This window comes from Ixodes scapularis, unplaced genomic scaffold (assembly GCF_016920785.2).
Source record: "Ixodes scapularis isolate PalLabHiFi unplaced genomic scaffold, ASM1692078v2 PGA_scaffold3__209_contigs__length_174095766, whole genome shotgun sequence".
Taxonomy (NCBI): Eukaryota; Metazoa; Arthropoda; class Arachnida; order Ixodida; family Ixodidae; genus Ixodes; species Ixodes scapularis.
Genome location: NW_024609868.1, coordinates 268,723 through 284,457, shown reverse-complemented (window position 1 = coordinate 284,457; position 15,735 = coordinate 268,723). Strand labels below are relative to the sequence as shown.

The following is a 15,735-nucleotide window of genomic DNA, read 5'->3' as shown; positions in this document are numbered from 1 at the left end:
CTCAGTTACCGTGTCGCTGCACCGTAAGCGCACGGCGGCGTCGCCCCTGTATGCGCAACATGTACGCGCAACAACGAAATCGTGCATGAAGGACCGCGCATCGTGCGCACGTCCTTCATGCACGAGGTAAGTGACCCCATCTGCCTGCACGAGGGAGAAGAGGGGTTTCGGGAATGTTCACCCCGCAGAAAAGTGTCGAGAGGCTGCATTCACCAACCTTCGTTATATATAACTGCCGCGCAAAATGCTGACGCATTTCTTCTAGAATCAACGTGTCGGCAGCGGCGATTTTTCTTTACAGTTGGTACGTTACAGTTAAGTACATGGTTTGGAACGTGCGATTGCAGGTTCGTGAGCGAGTGTATCGAATATTGCGATGTTTTCCCAGTGGTATAATTGCATTACAACATGTACGAGTACTTCGCTGCATTCAGCGACTGCCTTCCTTCTCCCAAATTTTTTTTGTTTGAGCTAAATAAAATGACGCATTGTTATTAGGTTTGACCGGAAATGGCGCACAAATAACAAAGACGGGAAAGTGTAGGCGGTACAAGCAGCGTCGCGCCTCTTCTCGTTCTGCCCAGCGAGTATTCAGAGACTCTACAACGACGGCGGATTTCGTTGCCTGCTTCTCGGCCGTTGTGTTGCGTTCTTCCGCTCCCTTTGTCTGCGGTGGACTTACGTGGACGGGTTTGGCTGCTGCCGAGGTTTCGGCTGCCAACCAAGGAGATGCTCGAGGCTCCGCCATGTTCCTTGAGGGGAGCGGTTGAGCGGCAGCCACTGTGTTCTTTTGACGTAATGTAATATTTCAGCTGCGATCCTATTTTGTGCCACTAAAGGGATACTAGTAATTTATTTTGGTCTCGTTTTCGACCATCGCCCTTTACCATAAAATCGTTGGGGTGGCAGGAATTCAAACTATGCTCCCAAAGTTCTCTTTGCTGCTCCAAAATGGACTCGTAGCTGCTCTCCGAAACTAGGGGTACCGGTGGCGTCAGGGAAAGCGTGTCTTGGGGCCCAGGCACGAGCGGGGCCCCCCGCTGGAGCTGACCCTGCTGCCGGACCTGCGTGCCCCGTGCCCGGAGAACCACGTGTACGTCTATTCCGGGGTGCCGCCCTTCGTGCTGGCCGGCCAGGACGGCGGGGACGGCAGCCTGCTGGGCGCCTTCTGTGGCTCCAACCTCACAGGTGCCTGCCAGAGTCCGCCCCGGAGCGGGTCCGCACGTTGCCTTTCGGAGCGTGAGACTGGGGCGGTCCGAGTTCCGTCGGTATAGTGCATCCCGCAGAAAGGTGTTTTAGGAGTTTAAGAGTCGACACTCTCCCGTCCGTTCCGGGTTGCATTCCTGCCCCCGGAGACGGTCAGGGACGTCGAGAACGCCGCAAGTCGCAAGCCGGTGCCATATATTGCGAGAGTTTAGCCAGTGAATCGTCTCGCTGCCGTAATGTCCCCTCCCAAGTGTGTCCATCGGCCCGCGGCGGAGAGTGAGAGGCGCGAGCCACGCGCGGCGACCCCCGGCTGCTCTTTGCTGAGCGGGAAGGGCCACCATTCTCATTGGTTCGCCCGGTGGAATGCGTGGAATGGATGTCTAAGTTTCGGTTCTTCTTATTTCGCTGCCCCTGGCTAGAAAATGATATACCGTAAAATACCGGGCAAGTGCCCACTCAAAATTTGAAAATAATCGCGAAAAAATGGGGATGGGCGCTTGTCCGGTCATCAATTTACGTATAAATGTACCGCACATATTTTCTCGAGTCTTACAAATTATCAAATGGGTGCTTAGTGTGGACTGGGCGAATGCGCGGTATTCTATGGTAGTGTTATTCCTCGGTGGGCTAAAAAGCTAGGGAATAAAGTTTTCTTCACGTTTGACCGCAAAGTTTTATTTGGGCGAAAAAAGTGAAAGCCGTTTACAACTCCCTGTAACACCGAATTAGAGCGCAGCTCTTGAGGAGGAGGAGGGAAGGGTACTGAGGGGCGAAGTGACCTGGGGGGGGGGGGGGTCACGTGACGATGCCAATGATGTCATCAGTGACGTCACTGATGACGTCATCCGTGATGATGACGATGACGATGCGGATGCCGGTGACGTTATCAGTGACGTCACTGATGACGTCATCAGTTATGATGACGATGCGGATGTCGGTGACGTCATCAGTGGCGTCACTGATGACGTAATCCGTGATGATGACGACGACGATGCGGATGCCGGTGACGTCGTCAGTGATGTAATTGATGACGTCATCAGTGATGATGAGGATGACGATGTGGATGCCGGTGACGTCATCAGTGACGATGACGTCATCGGGGAGGTCACGTGACCTCGGCGGGGGGTCACGTGACCCTGGGGGTGATCACGTGACCTCGGGGGGGGGGGGGGGGGTGGTCACGTGACCTCGGGGTGTCACGTGACTTTGGGTGTCACGTGACCTTGGGGGCCACGTGACCTTGGGATGACCTTGGGGGTCGCGTGACCTTGGGGTGACCTTGGTTACGCCGACGGCGACGCCGACGCCGCTCAAGCCGGGAACGGGCCCCTAAGAGCTGCGCTCTAAAAGAAGGCGTACCAGATGACGCGTAGCCCCAATGGTGCTCTGCGCCGAAACGGTGCCAAAATGGTGGTGGTTCCCTCTTTCCTGTCTTGCTCCTTGGGTACTCTCTCCCTTTTTCACTTCGTCAGCAGACCTACTGGCCCTTCCCCCAATGGCTCGGCACTCCCTTCCACGCAGCCCCGGTCGGCCTGGTGTCCACCAGCGGGTGGCTGTCGGTGTACTTCCGCCGGGGCTGGCCTCCTCCGCAGGGCTTCAGCGCCACCTTCCGGCGCCTGGACTGCCCCGGCGCCTGCCCCGGCGTGCCCCGGCTCCAATGTGCACCCGACTCCTCGGACTGCGCGTGTGAAATGGGGGGCTCTGTGGGCGGCCGCTGCCAGCGACCCCCGTGTCCCGACGACTGCTCGCCACCCGCCGGAACCTGCGACAAGGTCGGTCGCTCGGGTCGGGGCCGGATGTGGCGAGACGCTGCTCTCGCGAGCCCGGCGGTCGCGGCGGTGGCACGTTCGTCGCCGTGTCACTGCGTGTACCGTGACGGGCTACGTCGGGCGGAAGTGGAGAGGCGCCGTCGGAGAAAGCCGGTCGGACACGTGGCCCGCGTGACGGCAGCTCTTGGTTGCAGGGCTACGGGCTGTGCCGGTGCGAGGACCCCTGGACGGGTGCAAGCTGCGGCCGGCGTCCGTCCCCGGGTCAGCCCCGGTGGGCGCTGCTCTTCGACCTGGAGCGCTCCTTGGGGGCTGCCCAGGGTCTGCCCCGGGTGCAGCTGGGGCACTCCCTGCTGGCCCGGGAGCCCAGTCAGCTCTGGCTCTTCGGGGGCACGTGGCCGGGCGGCGCTCCCAGCGACGCCCTCCACGTCTACGACCTCGACTTCAACCGCTGGAAGGAGGTGGGTCGTCCGACGAGCCCCTCAACGACCGCCCAAGGGCTGGTTGGGCTCTGGCGGGCGTCCCGAGCTCGGCCATTTCTCTCGTCGGAGAAGCGATTCCACCGGACGTAGAGACTTTTTATTTATTTACCCTAAAGGCCGTGACGGGCATTACGTAGGGGGGGAAGCAATGATACAAAGTTTGATACAATTGAGTGGAAAAAAATGAAAACCGTTGCATAGTTGTCATAAAAAATGTTAAACGAGCAATAAACAAAATAACAAGAACACTGGATGAAAACAACATAAGCAGCACTATATAAATGGATGCAAATTACTTAAAGAACGAATGAAGATATCGGGTGAAGTGAATAACGCGATTTTTCTAGGCAGGCTGTTCCATTCGGAGATGGCAAGAACCAGAGGGGAATTATCGAACTAGTGCGGGCAAAGATGGGCGATACTTGAAAGTGTCTACGCGAGACGAAATGCGATGCGCAGGCTGAATGAAGGAGGTCCCGAAGGGAGATACGATAGAGCTTGGGGAAAAATGACGTGCGAGCAATATGTACTGCAATTGGCTTAGGTTGCATTTTATGTTGGACACACTGGAAGTAGGGGAGAAGTATAAGATCTTGCAGCTTTGTTTCGAAGTGCCTCCATATGGTTAGTGAAGCTGGTGCCAAAGGATGGATGCATATTCCAACTGCAACCTGACCAGGCTAGGAGAGGCGAGCAGTTTCTTTGGTAGCTCGAAACAAAAGAGTGTCTAAGAAAACCAAGAGTTCTGGATGCTTTGCAGCTTACATGTTCAATATGAAGATTCCATGATCTGTTAGCTGGACGCCCAAGTATTTAATTGACGTTCTCAATGTGGTCCTTTTCAATCGTGTGACGAGTGATTTGGAATTTTGTTGTAAAAGTGACAGCTTTAGGTTTGTTAGTGTTTATTTGCATTACCCATGTGGTGCACCATTGCTGGACTATGTCTAGGTCCCGCTGGAGTATGCCAAGATCCAAGGGGTTAGAAATGACCCGATAAATGACACAATCATCCGCAAAGCGACATATGTTAGATTGAATGTGAGCGTGAAGGTCATTTATATATAAAAAAAAACAATACCGGACAGAGGGATGCCGGACTTCACCGCCATAGGGGAGCAAACACACTTGTGAATTACAGCAGGTGGAGAGTGCTTTGGTAAAAAGGCAGCTATCCACTGAATAACAGAAGCGTTCAGATTCATCCTTCCTAATTTGTTTATTAGTCTGTTATGTGGAACCCGATCAAAAGCTTTAGCAAAATCAATAAAAATAGCATCGGTAGGACAAGAGGAGTGAACAGAAAGGTGAAGGGGTCAGTAGTCAATTCAAGTAGTTGTGTCTGCTTTGCAGCTTCTCCGATACTTTTGCTACTGCTACTACACCGTGCTTGGACGAAAGCCCAACAGAACTCGTGAAGGTTGTTCTCGATCTTCCACTCATCCATTTGGTAGATAATTTTCTACATTCATAGTTAATTTTAATCTAACTACCGTAATATCCCGAGTCATCACCTAGTCTCCTTTTTGGTCGAATTTCGATTTCCCAAAAAACACAGTGATCGCCCTCCCCTGCAAAAACACCTACGCAGACTTCACTATCCGCAAACATTCGTCCTACCCAAATGCCACGGCTTTTACCCACGGAGAACGTCTGTGAGAAAGTAAAACAAAGGAAAAAAAGGCGCTTTGCTTTGTTTACGCGTTTCCTCCCCGATTTTCGAGACCCCAAAGTCGGAGCAAATGCGTGCGAAAGGAATACGATGGAGATAAGAGAATAAAACTTTGTTTTGCTTACTAAAAAGTTTGTTCAGACAAAAAACCAAAAAACTTTCAGTTTTTCCATTCTGGTGAAGAAGGAAGACCAGCGAAGCTGTACTATTGTGGGACGACCTCAAGGGCAACGTCTAGGACGACCTCAAGGACTACTTCTAGGACAACCTCAGGGACGACGTTTAGGACGACCTCAAGGGCGACGTCTAGGACGACCTCAGGGACGACGCCTAGAACGACCTCAAGAACGACGTTTAGGACAACCTCAGAGACGGCTTCTAGGATGGCCTCGAGGACGACCTCAAGGGCGACGTCTGGGACGACCTCAGGGACGACGCCTAGAACGACCTCAAGAACGACGTTTAGGACGACCTCAGAGACGGCTTCTAGGATGGCCTCGAGGACGACCTCAAGGGCGACGTCTAGGACGACCTCAGGGACGACGCCTAGAACGACCTCAAGAACGACGTTTAGGACGACCTCAGAGACGGCTTCTAGGATGGCCTCGAGGACGACCTCAAGGGCGACGTCTAGGACGACCTCGGGGATGACGCCTAGAACGACCTCAAGAACGACATTTAGGACGACCTCAGAGACGGCTTCTAGGATGACCTCGAGGACGACCTCGGGGATGACGCCTAGAACGACCTCAAGAACGACGTTTAGGACAACCTCAGAGACGGCTTCTAGGATGGCCTCGAGGACGACCTCAAGGGCGACGTCTAGGACGACCTCTGGGATGACGCCTAGAACGACCTCAAGAACGACGTTTAGGACAACCTCAGAGACGGCTTCTAGGATGGCCTCGAGGACGACCTCAAGGGCGACGTCTAGGACGACCTCGGGGATGACGCCTAGAACGAGCTCAAGAACGACATTTAGGACGACCTCAGAGACGGCTTCTAGGATGACCTCGAGGACGACCTCAAGGGCGACGTCTAGGACGACCTCGGGGATGACGCCTAGAGCGACCTCAAGAACGACGTTTAGGACAACGTCAGAGATGGCTTCTAGGATGGCCTCGAGGACGACCTCAAGGGCGACGTCTAGGACGACCTCTGGGATGACGCCTAGAACGACCTCAAGAACGACGTTTAGGACAACCTCAGAGACGGCTTCTAGGATGGCCTCGAGGACGACCTCAAGGGCGACGTCTAGGACGACCTCGGGGATGACGCCTAGAACGAGCTCAAGAACGACATTTAGGACGACCTCAGAGACGGCTTCTAGGATGGCCTCAAGGACGACCTCAAGGGCGACGTCTAGGACGACCTCGGGGACGACGCCTAGAACGACCTCAAAAACAATGTTTAGGACGACCTCAAGGACGACTTCTAGGACAACCTCGAGGATGACTTCGAGGATGACCTCGAGGACAACCTCGAGGACAACCTCAAGGATGACCTCAAGGACGACTTTTAGGATGACATCTAGGACGACGCCTAGAGAAATTCAACCTTTCCACTCTGGTGAAAACCAGAGTGGAAAGGCTGGAAAGGTTGCCGCCATCTAAGAGCGAGGCGAGTAAACCGGTTGCCTGGTTGCCGCCGTCACTCATAGATGGCGGTAGCTGTCCAGAGTTTTGTGTCGGCATTTCTTTGCGGGGGACACGATCCTGGGGAACCTAGCCCCGAACAGTTCCGCCGTAAAATTGGATTGATAAGGCAAGCAGTAACCCATACAGGGGTTGCGAGGGCAGCGAACGCCCCGTATCCTGGGAATGGAACTGCGGTGTGTAAGGTCAAAGTCCATCTCCGCCAAAGTAAGGTCACCGCGAATACCCGATCATTCTTCCAAGACGTCGCGACTGTGCTTTTGTGAGGTTGTGCAATGTTTGAGACAAAGCCCAACTGAAGGAAAGATTTGCTGGTACGCCACACATAGACGTTTGTAGAGCGTCCCATTTCGAGCTCCGTGTTCGCGGTGCCGTTCACGCCACGGAGCAACGCCGCCTCAACTCACGTTGATTGCATGTTGTGCACGGACACGTATGTACCAAGCACAGTGATGGAAGTGCCGTGCCATTTGGACCAAATTGCGCCATGAACGAAAGTCTGCCACATCTTGCATCAAAATGCCATTTTTGCTAAGATTTGTGCCACACCCGTGCCGAGGTGGACTCGAAGCAAAAAGAAATAATATTTTATTATTGGTCGGCCCTTAGATTTGTGGAAGTAAAAGGAAGGAGAAATTGTACAAATATGTATTTCACGGCGTCTCTACTCCCCGTATAGTTTGTTTCGTCTTAGGTGAGAGCAGAGTCGAAGGCTCCAACACGCACAACTGCAAACACGCACACTACAAGAGGACGTCGCGGGACATTCGCCGCACTTGGTCTAGCCGACGAAGAAACACTCGCAAAGAGATGACGAATGCCACGGTGTCGTGCTTCGATGCTGCGAATCAACCGGCAAGGGCCGTCGATGCCGGGCATCAACGGCTCTGGCCGGTGGATGCGCCGGCCGGTCGATCGCCGACGTCGTCTACATTTCTGGACGATGACGTCGGGAACTGAGGGTCCCGAGAAAACTTTGCAAATTGGTAGGATTGCCTATTGCATCTACCGCGATGAAACAGAGCCACGGTCTTGTACTCCCGAGAAGATAGTAACCTGTCTGTGAACAAAAGGTAAGGGCACAAACGAGCTGGTGGTGGTTAAACATTTGGAAAAAACCCCGAGACTGGGACAATAAGGGACGGACAAACACAAAGTCTCAAACACAGCTGAATTTTATTTGACAACGAAGGCTGCTTATATAGGCGTCAAATCCTACACAAATCAAAAGAGAGGGAGTACACAACACAAAAGAGACGAAAGAAAGAAAGGGAGAATTGGGGAAACCCGTGCCTCAAGCGGTACAACAAAAAAACAAGTATTACAAAAGAACTGAGAAGTGGTGAGATCGTTTATACAAAAGCAAAGTAGGACTAAAGTGCATTAGTCGTTTATACAAAAACAAAGTAAAAGGACTGAAGTGTTTTTTAGTCCCCAAGAAGCCCCAACACTAACAGGAAGGACGCAACGAACAAACGACCAGAAAACAATAAAGCGAAATGACTTAAAATCGGACAAAGGCCTCAACAGAACAATTGACAAGACGCGCAGACATCAAATTTGTAGGAACTTTCTTTGTTCTTTATCTATTGTGTGGGACGGCTTATTTATCGCATTCCCACGATTCATGATTGTTATAGATTCTTTTATCAAACGCTTCCGATCATCCTTTTCTGATGACTGTTGTTGAGTCCCAGTTGGGTAGACAATTATTGCATTCAACTACATGTTTTGATACTTCCGAATAAGGATCTTTGTTCTTGACACAATGTTTGTGTTCGGTGAGACGATCGTTTATACAGCGCTTGGTCCGACCTATGTAGCATAATCCGCAATCAAACGGGATCCTGTATACTCCTCCCGACGCGCAACTGACTTCTTTTTCCTCATGTTTTTTTAGTGCACCCATAAGTATGGTATTAGCACGGTTTTCAGCAATGCTTACAGACTGAATCAGTTGACTCCGTTTGCTTCCGCCAGAGCAGGGTGCACTAAAAAACACTTCAGTCCTTTTACTTTGTATAAACGACTAATGCACTTTAGTCCTACTTTGCTTTTGTATAAACGATCTCACCACTTCTCAGTTCTTTTGTAATACTTGTTTTTTTGTTGTACTGCTAGTGGCATGGGTTTCCCCAATTCTCCCTTTCTTTCGTCTATTTTGTGTAGGTTTCTCCCTCTCTTTCCTTCTTTTGATTTGTGTAGGATTTGACGCCTATATACCGTATTTACTCGCACAACGAACGCACTCGCGTAATGAACGCACCCCCCAAGTCGGCTCTTAAAATTTCAACTTTTTTTTTCACTCGCGTGATAAACGCTCCCCCCACTTGGACGTCAAAATTTTGACCGCTTCCCCCCCCCCCCCTTGCGCGCGAAATGAACGCACTTTTTTTTATCCTGGTGCAGCGATGTCGCGAATGCATGGGCAGCGTGAGCGAACAAAACGCCTTGCAAAAGGCGTTAAAAAGAATTCGCGAAGATCCAACGGAAGCAAAAAAAAACAAACATGGAGAGTAGCTTTTTTTTTTTTTTTTTGCACAGCGCAGTCTGGACTTTGGGTTTGCACGCCGCTGCGCGCAAGGAAAGAGAAGCGGAGAAGCGCTCTAAGTGAACGTAACAGCTTGCGAAAGGCCGCAAAAAGAAAAAAAGAAAAAAACACGGAACTAAGAGAAAACGAAAACAGAGAAGCTTTTCTTTTTTTTTTTTTTTGCACAGTGCAGTTTGGTTACGGGGGGGTCGTGCGTCGCGCGCAAGGAGATCAGAAAGATAAACGGAGAGCCCTCGCCTAAGCAACGCCTAGCAAACAAAACAGCTTGCGAAAGGCGGCAAAAAAAACCCCAAGAAACTAAAAGAAACAGTTTTTTTGTTTTTTTTTGCAGAGCTTAGTTTGGTTACGGGGTCGGGCGCCGCACACAAAGGGATAAGAAGTTACTTCTATTTTTCAGGATAAAAGGTCCGTTCATTATGCGAGTAAATACGGACGCAAAAAATGTTACTTCACGTAATGAATGCCCCCCTCAACTTTGCATCAATTTTTCGGAAAAAAAAAGTGCGTTCATTCTGCGAGTAAATACGGTAAGCAGCCTTCGTTGTCAAAGAAAATTCAGCTGTGTTTGAGACTTTGTGTTTGTCCTTCCCTTATTGTCCCAGTCTCGGGTTTTTTTCCAAATGTTTATCATGTCTGCCAGGCGACTTTGCTCCGTGGCTGCAGAGGAGCGTGGCACCCTGACCGCCTCTCATCAGCCTGCACGCGTCGAGCTTCACCGTTTTGCACCGGAGGGCTAGGAGCAGCGGCTGACCCGGGGCAGCCCCTGGCTCTGCACCACAGGCACCCAATTAGGCTCGGGAGGATTACGGGTCCACCTCTTTTTTAATTCCAAGTTAAACTCTAATTAGAGAAGAGCTCAGAGGGAGAGAAGAAAACACCGTTGTATATACAGTATAGACCACTTACAACGTAACCGCTTATAGTGCAGGACCGGGCATAGCGCGGCTTTTTTTAAACCACCGGTTCGCCTCCCATACAACTCCATGTAATTACATACCGCTTAAAATGCAGGCGCGCGAAGGGAAATACCGGTTACAGTGCAATTTCTGGAACAGCCTGCCGACCGCGGCGACCAACTGACGCAGCGAGCACGCTTCCCTGTGCGGCACTAGATAACGGTGCTAGCCGCAAGCGGCACTCGCGGGGCAAGGAGGCTGCTCGAAGAAGCGGGAAGAAGCGAAGAGAGAGGCTTCAGTTGCCATAGCGACCGAGAGATGCATGCACGTGTCGTTCACGTGCGTGCGTCCCTCCGCTCTGTGCATTGGAAACAATCGCAACGACAGACCAATCGCAGGTCGAGGAGAAGTGTTCGCGCGCGTTGCATGCCGGTCGCGGGCCGGCTGCTTCTATCCGCAAACATGGCGTTGGCTGTGATCGTCGACGTAGAAGCTCATCGTTCCGCGTAAAAGCGCTATCCTTGACTGTGAATTTTCGTTGTGTGTCGCTATGATAACCCAGCCCATACTAGAAGGGAAGATCCACCTATTCGTGCGGCGATGTCGTGGCGGCGCTCTTAAGACGGCAGAAACGCCCGTGTCGTCGTGTTTGTTTACTTCGACTACAGTGGTGATTTCTAAGCATTTGTGTCCTCGAACATCGCCCGGATTTCTTATTTGGAGCATTTCATGCCTGTGCTCAAGTTGAAGGTATTACTGGCGCGTACTGTAGAAAGGATGCGAATTTTCACGCGTTTTCCTCTCCGGAGAAAAGTGATTGAGGTTAGCAATCGTGAACGCTCGCAACGTCAGTCTGCAACCCGCAACGCCGTTAAAAGGCTGCGCCGGGCAAAAGTCGCTCATTTCTTTCAAAATGTGTGACACACTTGAGAGAGAAGTGTACTAGTCTGGTGAAATAACGACTTTCCTCAAACTAAGCTTTATTTTTCATCTAACATAAAATAAATTCTTTTCCGAAGGTAAGTTGTCTCATGGCATGTATTTTGGCCTGAAAAATTGATGATTTGGTTATAGCGCGGTACCGCTTATAGTGCGGATTTTCGCGACTCCCGCGACATACGTTATATGCGGTCTACACTGTATATATGTGAATAAACGCGGTTATCATGGTAATCCCCGTGTAGCCGTTAATTGAAAGGCCCGCAAACTTTGACGTACCTCTGGTTCCTAGGCCGTAAAGAGCAATGTCACCTTTCAAGTGTTGGCTTTTATAATATTTTTGGGTGGTGATTTTTGCGGTTTACGATATTAGAGTCTCGAGTTCGATAGGTTCATTAAACTTACGGGACGCAATTTTATTGCTAGATGCATTAGCGGATACGCTGGTTCTTGCTGTCATTTTACGGAAGTTATATTTACGGGCTAAACAAAGTATCGAGCGTAAAATGGGGAGGGGAAAGAGGATTTATCCCTACTTCGTGCAGTGATTCCCTTTTCAACCACTTTTAATACCCATTGTAAATGAAAGCTGCTCAGAGCCTTATTTAAGAAGACTGTGTTCCTTTTATGGCCTATCTCTTATCACAAACGATAATAAGTAATATCTATCCAAGAGGAACCCTCGATCACTGCCATCAGTGAACTCGTGCAGATGCAATCTTCTCAAGTGATGTGCTAACGGATGTCTGCTCCAAAAGCGTGCCTGCTCCAAACGAATGCTTTGCCCGCTACAGAACCTACAAAAGGTGAAATGCTGCTTCCATCGCTGCAAACAAGAAAGTGGTGCAAGAGCTTGCAATTGACAAGGCGCCCGATGAATTTGCCAACGCAATCGCTGGCTTTCCCGCTTCCCCAGCATCACTTTTCGTCACATCCTGCGCCCATTTGCTCGCTCACTGGTGGTGCCTGCTGGCTTTTTCTATTTTCTCGTTGACTTCTTTTTTTTCATTAACAAAAAGAGCATACCGTAGAATTCCGCGCATCCGCCCAGTCCACATTAAGCGCCCTTTCCCAAATTTGCAAGATCTGAGGAAATATGCGTGGGACATTTATATGTAAAATTGATGGCCAGACTTCATTCCCCCGCAATTATTTGTCAGTTTTGAGTGGACGCTTGCCCGGTATTTTAATATAGCTGTTTTAGAAACATATGCTTTCACAAAACAAGCTTTCGCGCTGTATGCAGTTTTTAGTCTGCATATACGAGCAATGGACTTTGCGATAGTAAAACATTCTTTCGTAAGCATTTCTTGTATAAAACAATAAAACTAATAAAAGTTTTGAGTTAAATGTATCTCCTGCACAGCCGCGCTATATAAATTAAAAAAAAATTGGCGTTTTTTAACTTTTTTTAAGTTTTTTGCTCACCCACTGAGAGCCGGCCCACCCCGCTTTTTTTTTAATGAATTTGAGGCGGCTGGGGGGGGGGGGCATGACTCGGGATATTTCGGTATGCTTATGGACTGTGGCATAAGAAAGTCTAATGCCTACATTCGGATGGCAAGTAAACGACACATTTGACAAAATTAAATCCGTAGAAATGGCCTACTATAGCTAATTGAAGGGGTTTATAAATCTTGCCAGTATCCTTTCTTCAATCTCAGATTAATAAAAACAAATAGAAACGGCCACTAATAAAAAGATTAGGTTGTCGGGGCACTTCTCCCTAACGCGATCGTGCATATAAGAGCCCAGTTTAATTTTGAAAATTTTACCGAAATGTAGATATTGATCGGGGTGGCGATGCAAGCTAGTTGGTGCACACTTCTAAATATGGAACACGGCACGCAAACGACAAAGACACAAATAGAAGGACACGTCGCTTGTCCCGTGTTTTTCTATTACTTTTTGTCTTGGTCGTTAGTGTGCTGCGTTTAATTTTTCGTAGTTATTAACATTCCTAAAGTTTGCATTTTTTGTGCTTACCAAGTGCAAGCAGGCCCCATCTCGCTTTGAAAGGGGGCTTTCCTCCTGAGCATGTGACTGCAGTATTTGTACTTTTCCAAGTGTTGAGAGTGAGCCCCATTGAGCGCAAACGAGGCCCGCGCAAGCGAGCGCTACGGCTTCTCCGCAGTGCACCGGTGCTCGATGCACGCTCCATGAGGCTAGTCCATTTCAATCAATACTTCCAGAAATAGGGACATCGCAATTCATTAGAATATTGAATAGTTTATTATTTGAAAATTCAAATATTTACATAATCCTACTCTTTTAACTATTGTCACCAAAACGAGCAAGCATACGCAAGACTACATTTGACTGCCATAAGAAAACACCAGGGGTGTGCGAATTTCGGAATTTCAAATACGAATCGAATACTTTCCTTATTCGAAAGCTATTATTTGATTTGAAAATTGCATATTTGAGAGAACTAGGAATATTCGGACGTACTCCGAATATTTGGGTACGTAAGGTAGATATATAATCTGTGCACCGTGCATGGCCAGAACATTCTGAAATGTCTCGGAATGTTTATTCATTAAAATTTCCGCACGATGAATTTATTATCTGTTCTGTATCGGCTGGTTCCATTTGGCATAAAGAGTAGTTAAGTTTTTTTTTTTTGCCAAGCAAGTGGTGTTTACTTTTTTAGCGATGTACATTATGTAGTTCTTGCGTAATAAAATTAGGCGAAGCTTATCTCGACAATGTTGTTTTTTTTTTCAAAATATTTATAGATGTTAGATAAATAAAAAAAGAAAAAGCTATAAGAACAGTGCATCACCCTAGAGTACAACAACTCAACTACCGGACAAGATGGCTACCATTGCTTGTGTACTTTGTTTGGCAATTAGTATGGAATGAGTATGGCCTCGGCCGCAGTTGATGAGCCATCGAACGAGCAAGGAATGATAGCTGGAAAAAGACTTCTCTGTCAGTCGCAGCTTAGTGCGAACCGTGCGAACGGGTTCTTCAAACGTCGACGGGAACAACCACAATGCCTCAAAACCACCCGAAACAACAGCCTTTGTTGATGGAAGAAATATGAAAGGACGCCGCGATCACGTCGTCGGGGGCGCCAACCTACACTGGATGATATTGCCGCCTGCGCAGCTGGCCAAGTAGGCAGAGCACTTGGCTCCCACGCAGATGGCCGGGGTTCAAACCTCGTTTTCTTTTTTATGTAAGCAGAAGCTTGCAGAACGTTGGAGAGCCTCGTAGCTTGTTCACGCTCAGAATGTATAGTTCTAGAAGGAAGGAGGTAGAAGGTTCTAGGCCCCCAGGACTCTGAACCCGCCTCGAGTAACCGGCGGAAGTTCTTAGATGAACCTCCCCGCAGGTGAACGTGTCCCGGGAGGCCGACCGGGCTCCGACGCCGCGCTGGTTCCACGGGGCGGCCATGCTGGGCACGGACATGTATGTCTTTGGCGGCCTCAACGCCACCGCGGTGCTCGGCGACTTCTGGAAGTTCACCACGGACGTGTACACCTGGAGCCGACTCACGGTGAGCCCTGCCCGGGGCACCCGAAACGCCGGCGTGTGCACCGCATCCCCGGGAGCGGATTTTTGTCCGCCACCGTCTCGGTCGTGGCACACAAGCCGATGCGGCAAATGCCCGTTCTGCGGTGGGTCGCTCTCCAGCCGCACGGTTTCTCTTATTTATTTGTTTATTTAAAGATACTGTCAAACCCCTCTTGGAGGTCATTACACCAAAGATCAAATATCGGTGTTTCAATTACAAAACAAATCACTCGCGTGGTTACACATTTATCGAAGAAGAAAGCTCCGAAAATTGTACAAAATCAATTGTAGCAGTTAATTAACAAAAGCTGCGCATGTGCAAAATCCTAGCACGCAAGTTTCTAACGAGTGTCGTTCGATGGTAGTCTCAAAAATAACTAATGGTTCGAGACTTCGAGTGCCCCAGACTGTTCACGATTTCTATGAGGGAAGTCGAATTTACAACGTCCTCTGGGAAAAGGTTCCACTCTTCTGTCGTTTTAGGAAAAAGCCAACAAGGAAATACATTAGTTCTGCTTTGAAATTGTTGCATCATTTTGCCGGGGCTATTAGTGAACAAGTTAATCGAGGCTTTAAACATTAGGTACGATCAATGTTAGAAAAAAAAAACGTGGTATAGCGTGAAAATTTATTTCAATCTAGCACTCTTACGCCAATCAGAAAGCAACGCTAGCCCAAGTTGTTGCAACGTAGCACTAACAGAGTCACTATGTTTATATCTACTCGATATGTAAGTAGATATAAATAGGGATGCCGCGAACCACCCTAGGTTCGAATTCGAAAGGTTTCGATATTTTCGACCGTACAGAGGTTTGAATTAGAAAAATTCGCAATTTTAAAAAATCTTGGTTTTGAATTGACCTTTTTCGGAGAATTTTGTGCGCATGCCCGAACTTGAGGAGAGAGTAGGAAAGGGAAAGGCGCCATCTTTGCGGGCTCTCCTCGAACGCTGCCTGGCTTCGCTCGCATTGCTAGGCGCGTCTGTCCGGCACTGTCGCGATGCCTCACCGCTGCTCGGCTGTTGGATGTACAAACAGCAAGAAAAA

The 15,735-nt window shown here is 49.4% G+C and overlaps 1 protein-coding gene across 1 annotated transcript in view; it reads left to right on the top strand.

The window, feature by feature from the left end:
• The window catches only part of LOC115328458 (multiple epidermal growth factor-like domains protein 8), a 126,595-nt gene that overhangs the window by 48,265 nt on the left and 62,595 nt on the right, over nucleotides 1-15,735 (top strand). The window contains exons 19-22 of the mRNA XM_029989671.3: nucleotides 1,022-1,188; nucleotides 2,728-2,978; nucleotides 3,170-3,433; nucleotides 14,508-14,672. Of these exons, the coding sequence (XP_029845531.2) occupies nucleotides 1,022-1,188; nucleotides 2,728-2,978; nucleotides 3,170-3,433; nucleotides 14,508-14,672 (847 nt within the window). The remainder of the gene's footprint in view (nucleotides 1-1,021; nucleotides 1,189-2,727; nucleotides 2,979-3,169; nucleotides 3,434-14,507; nucleotides 14,673-15,735) is intronic.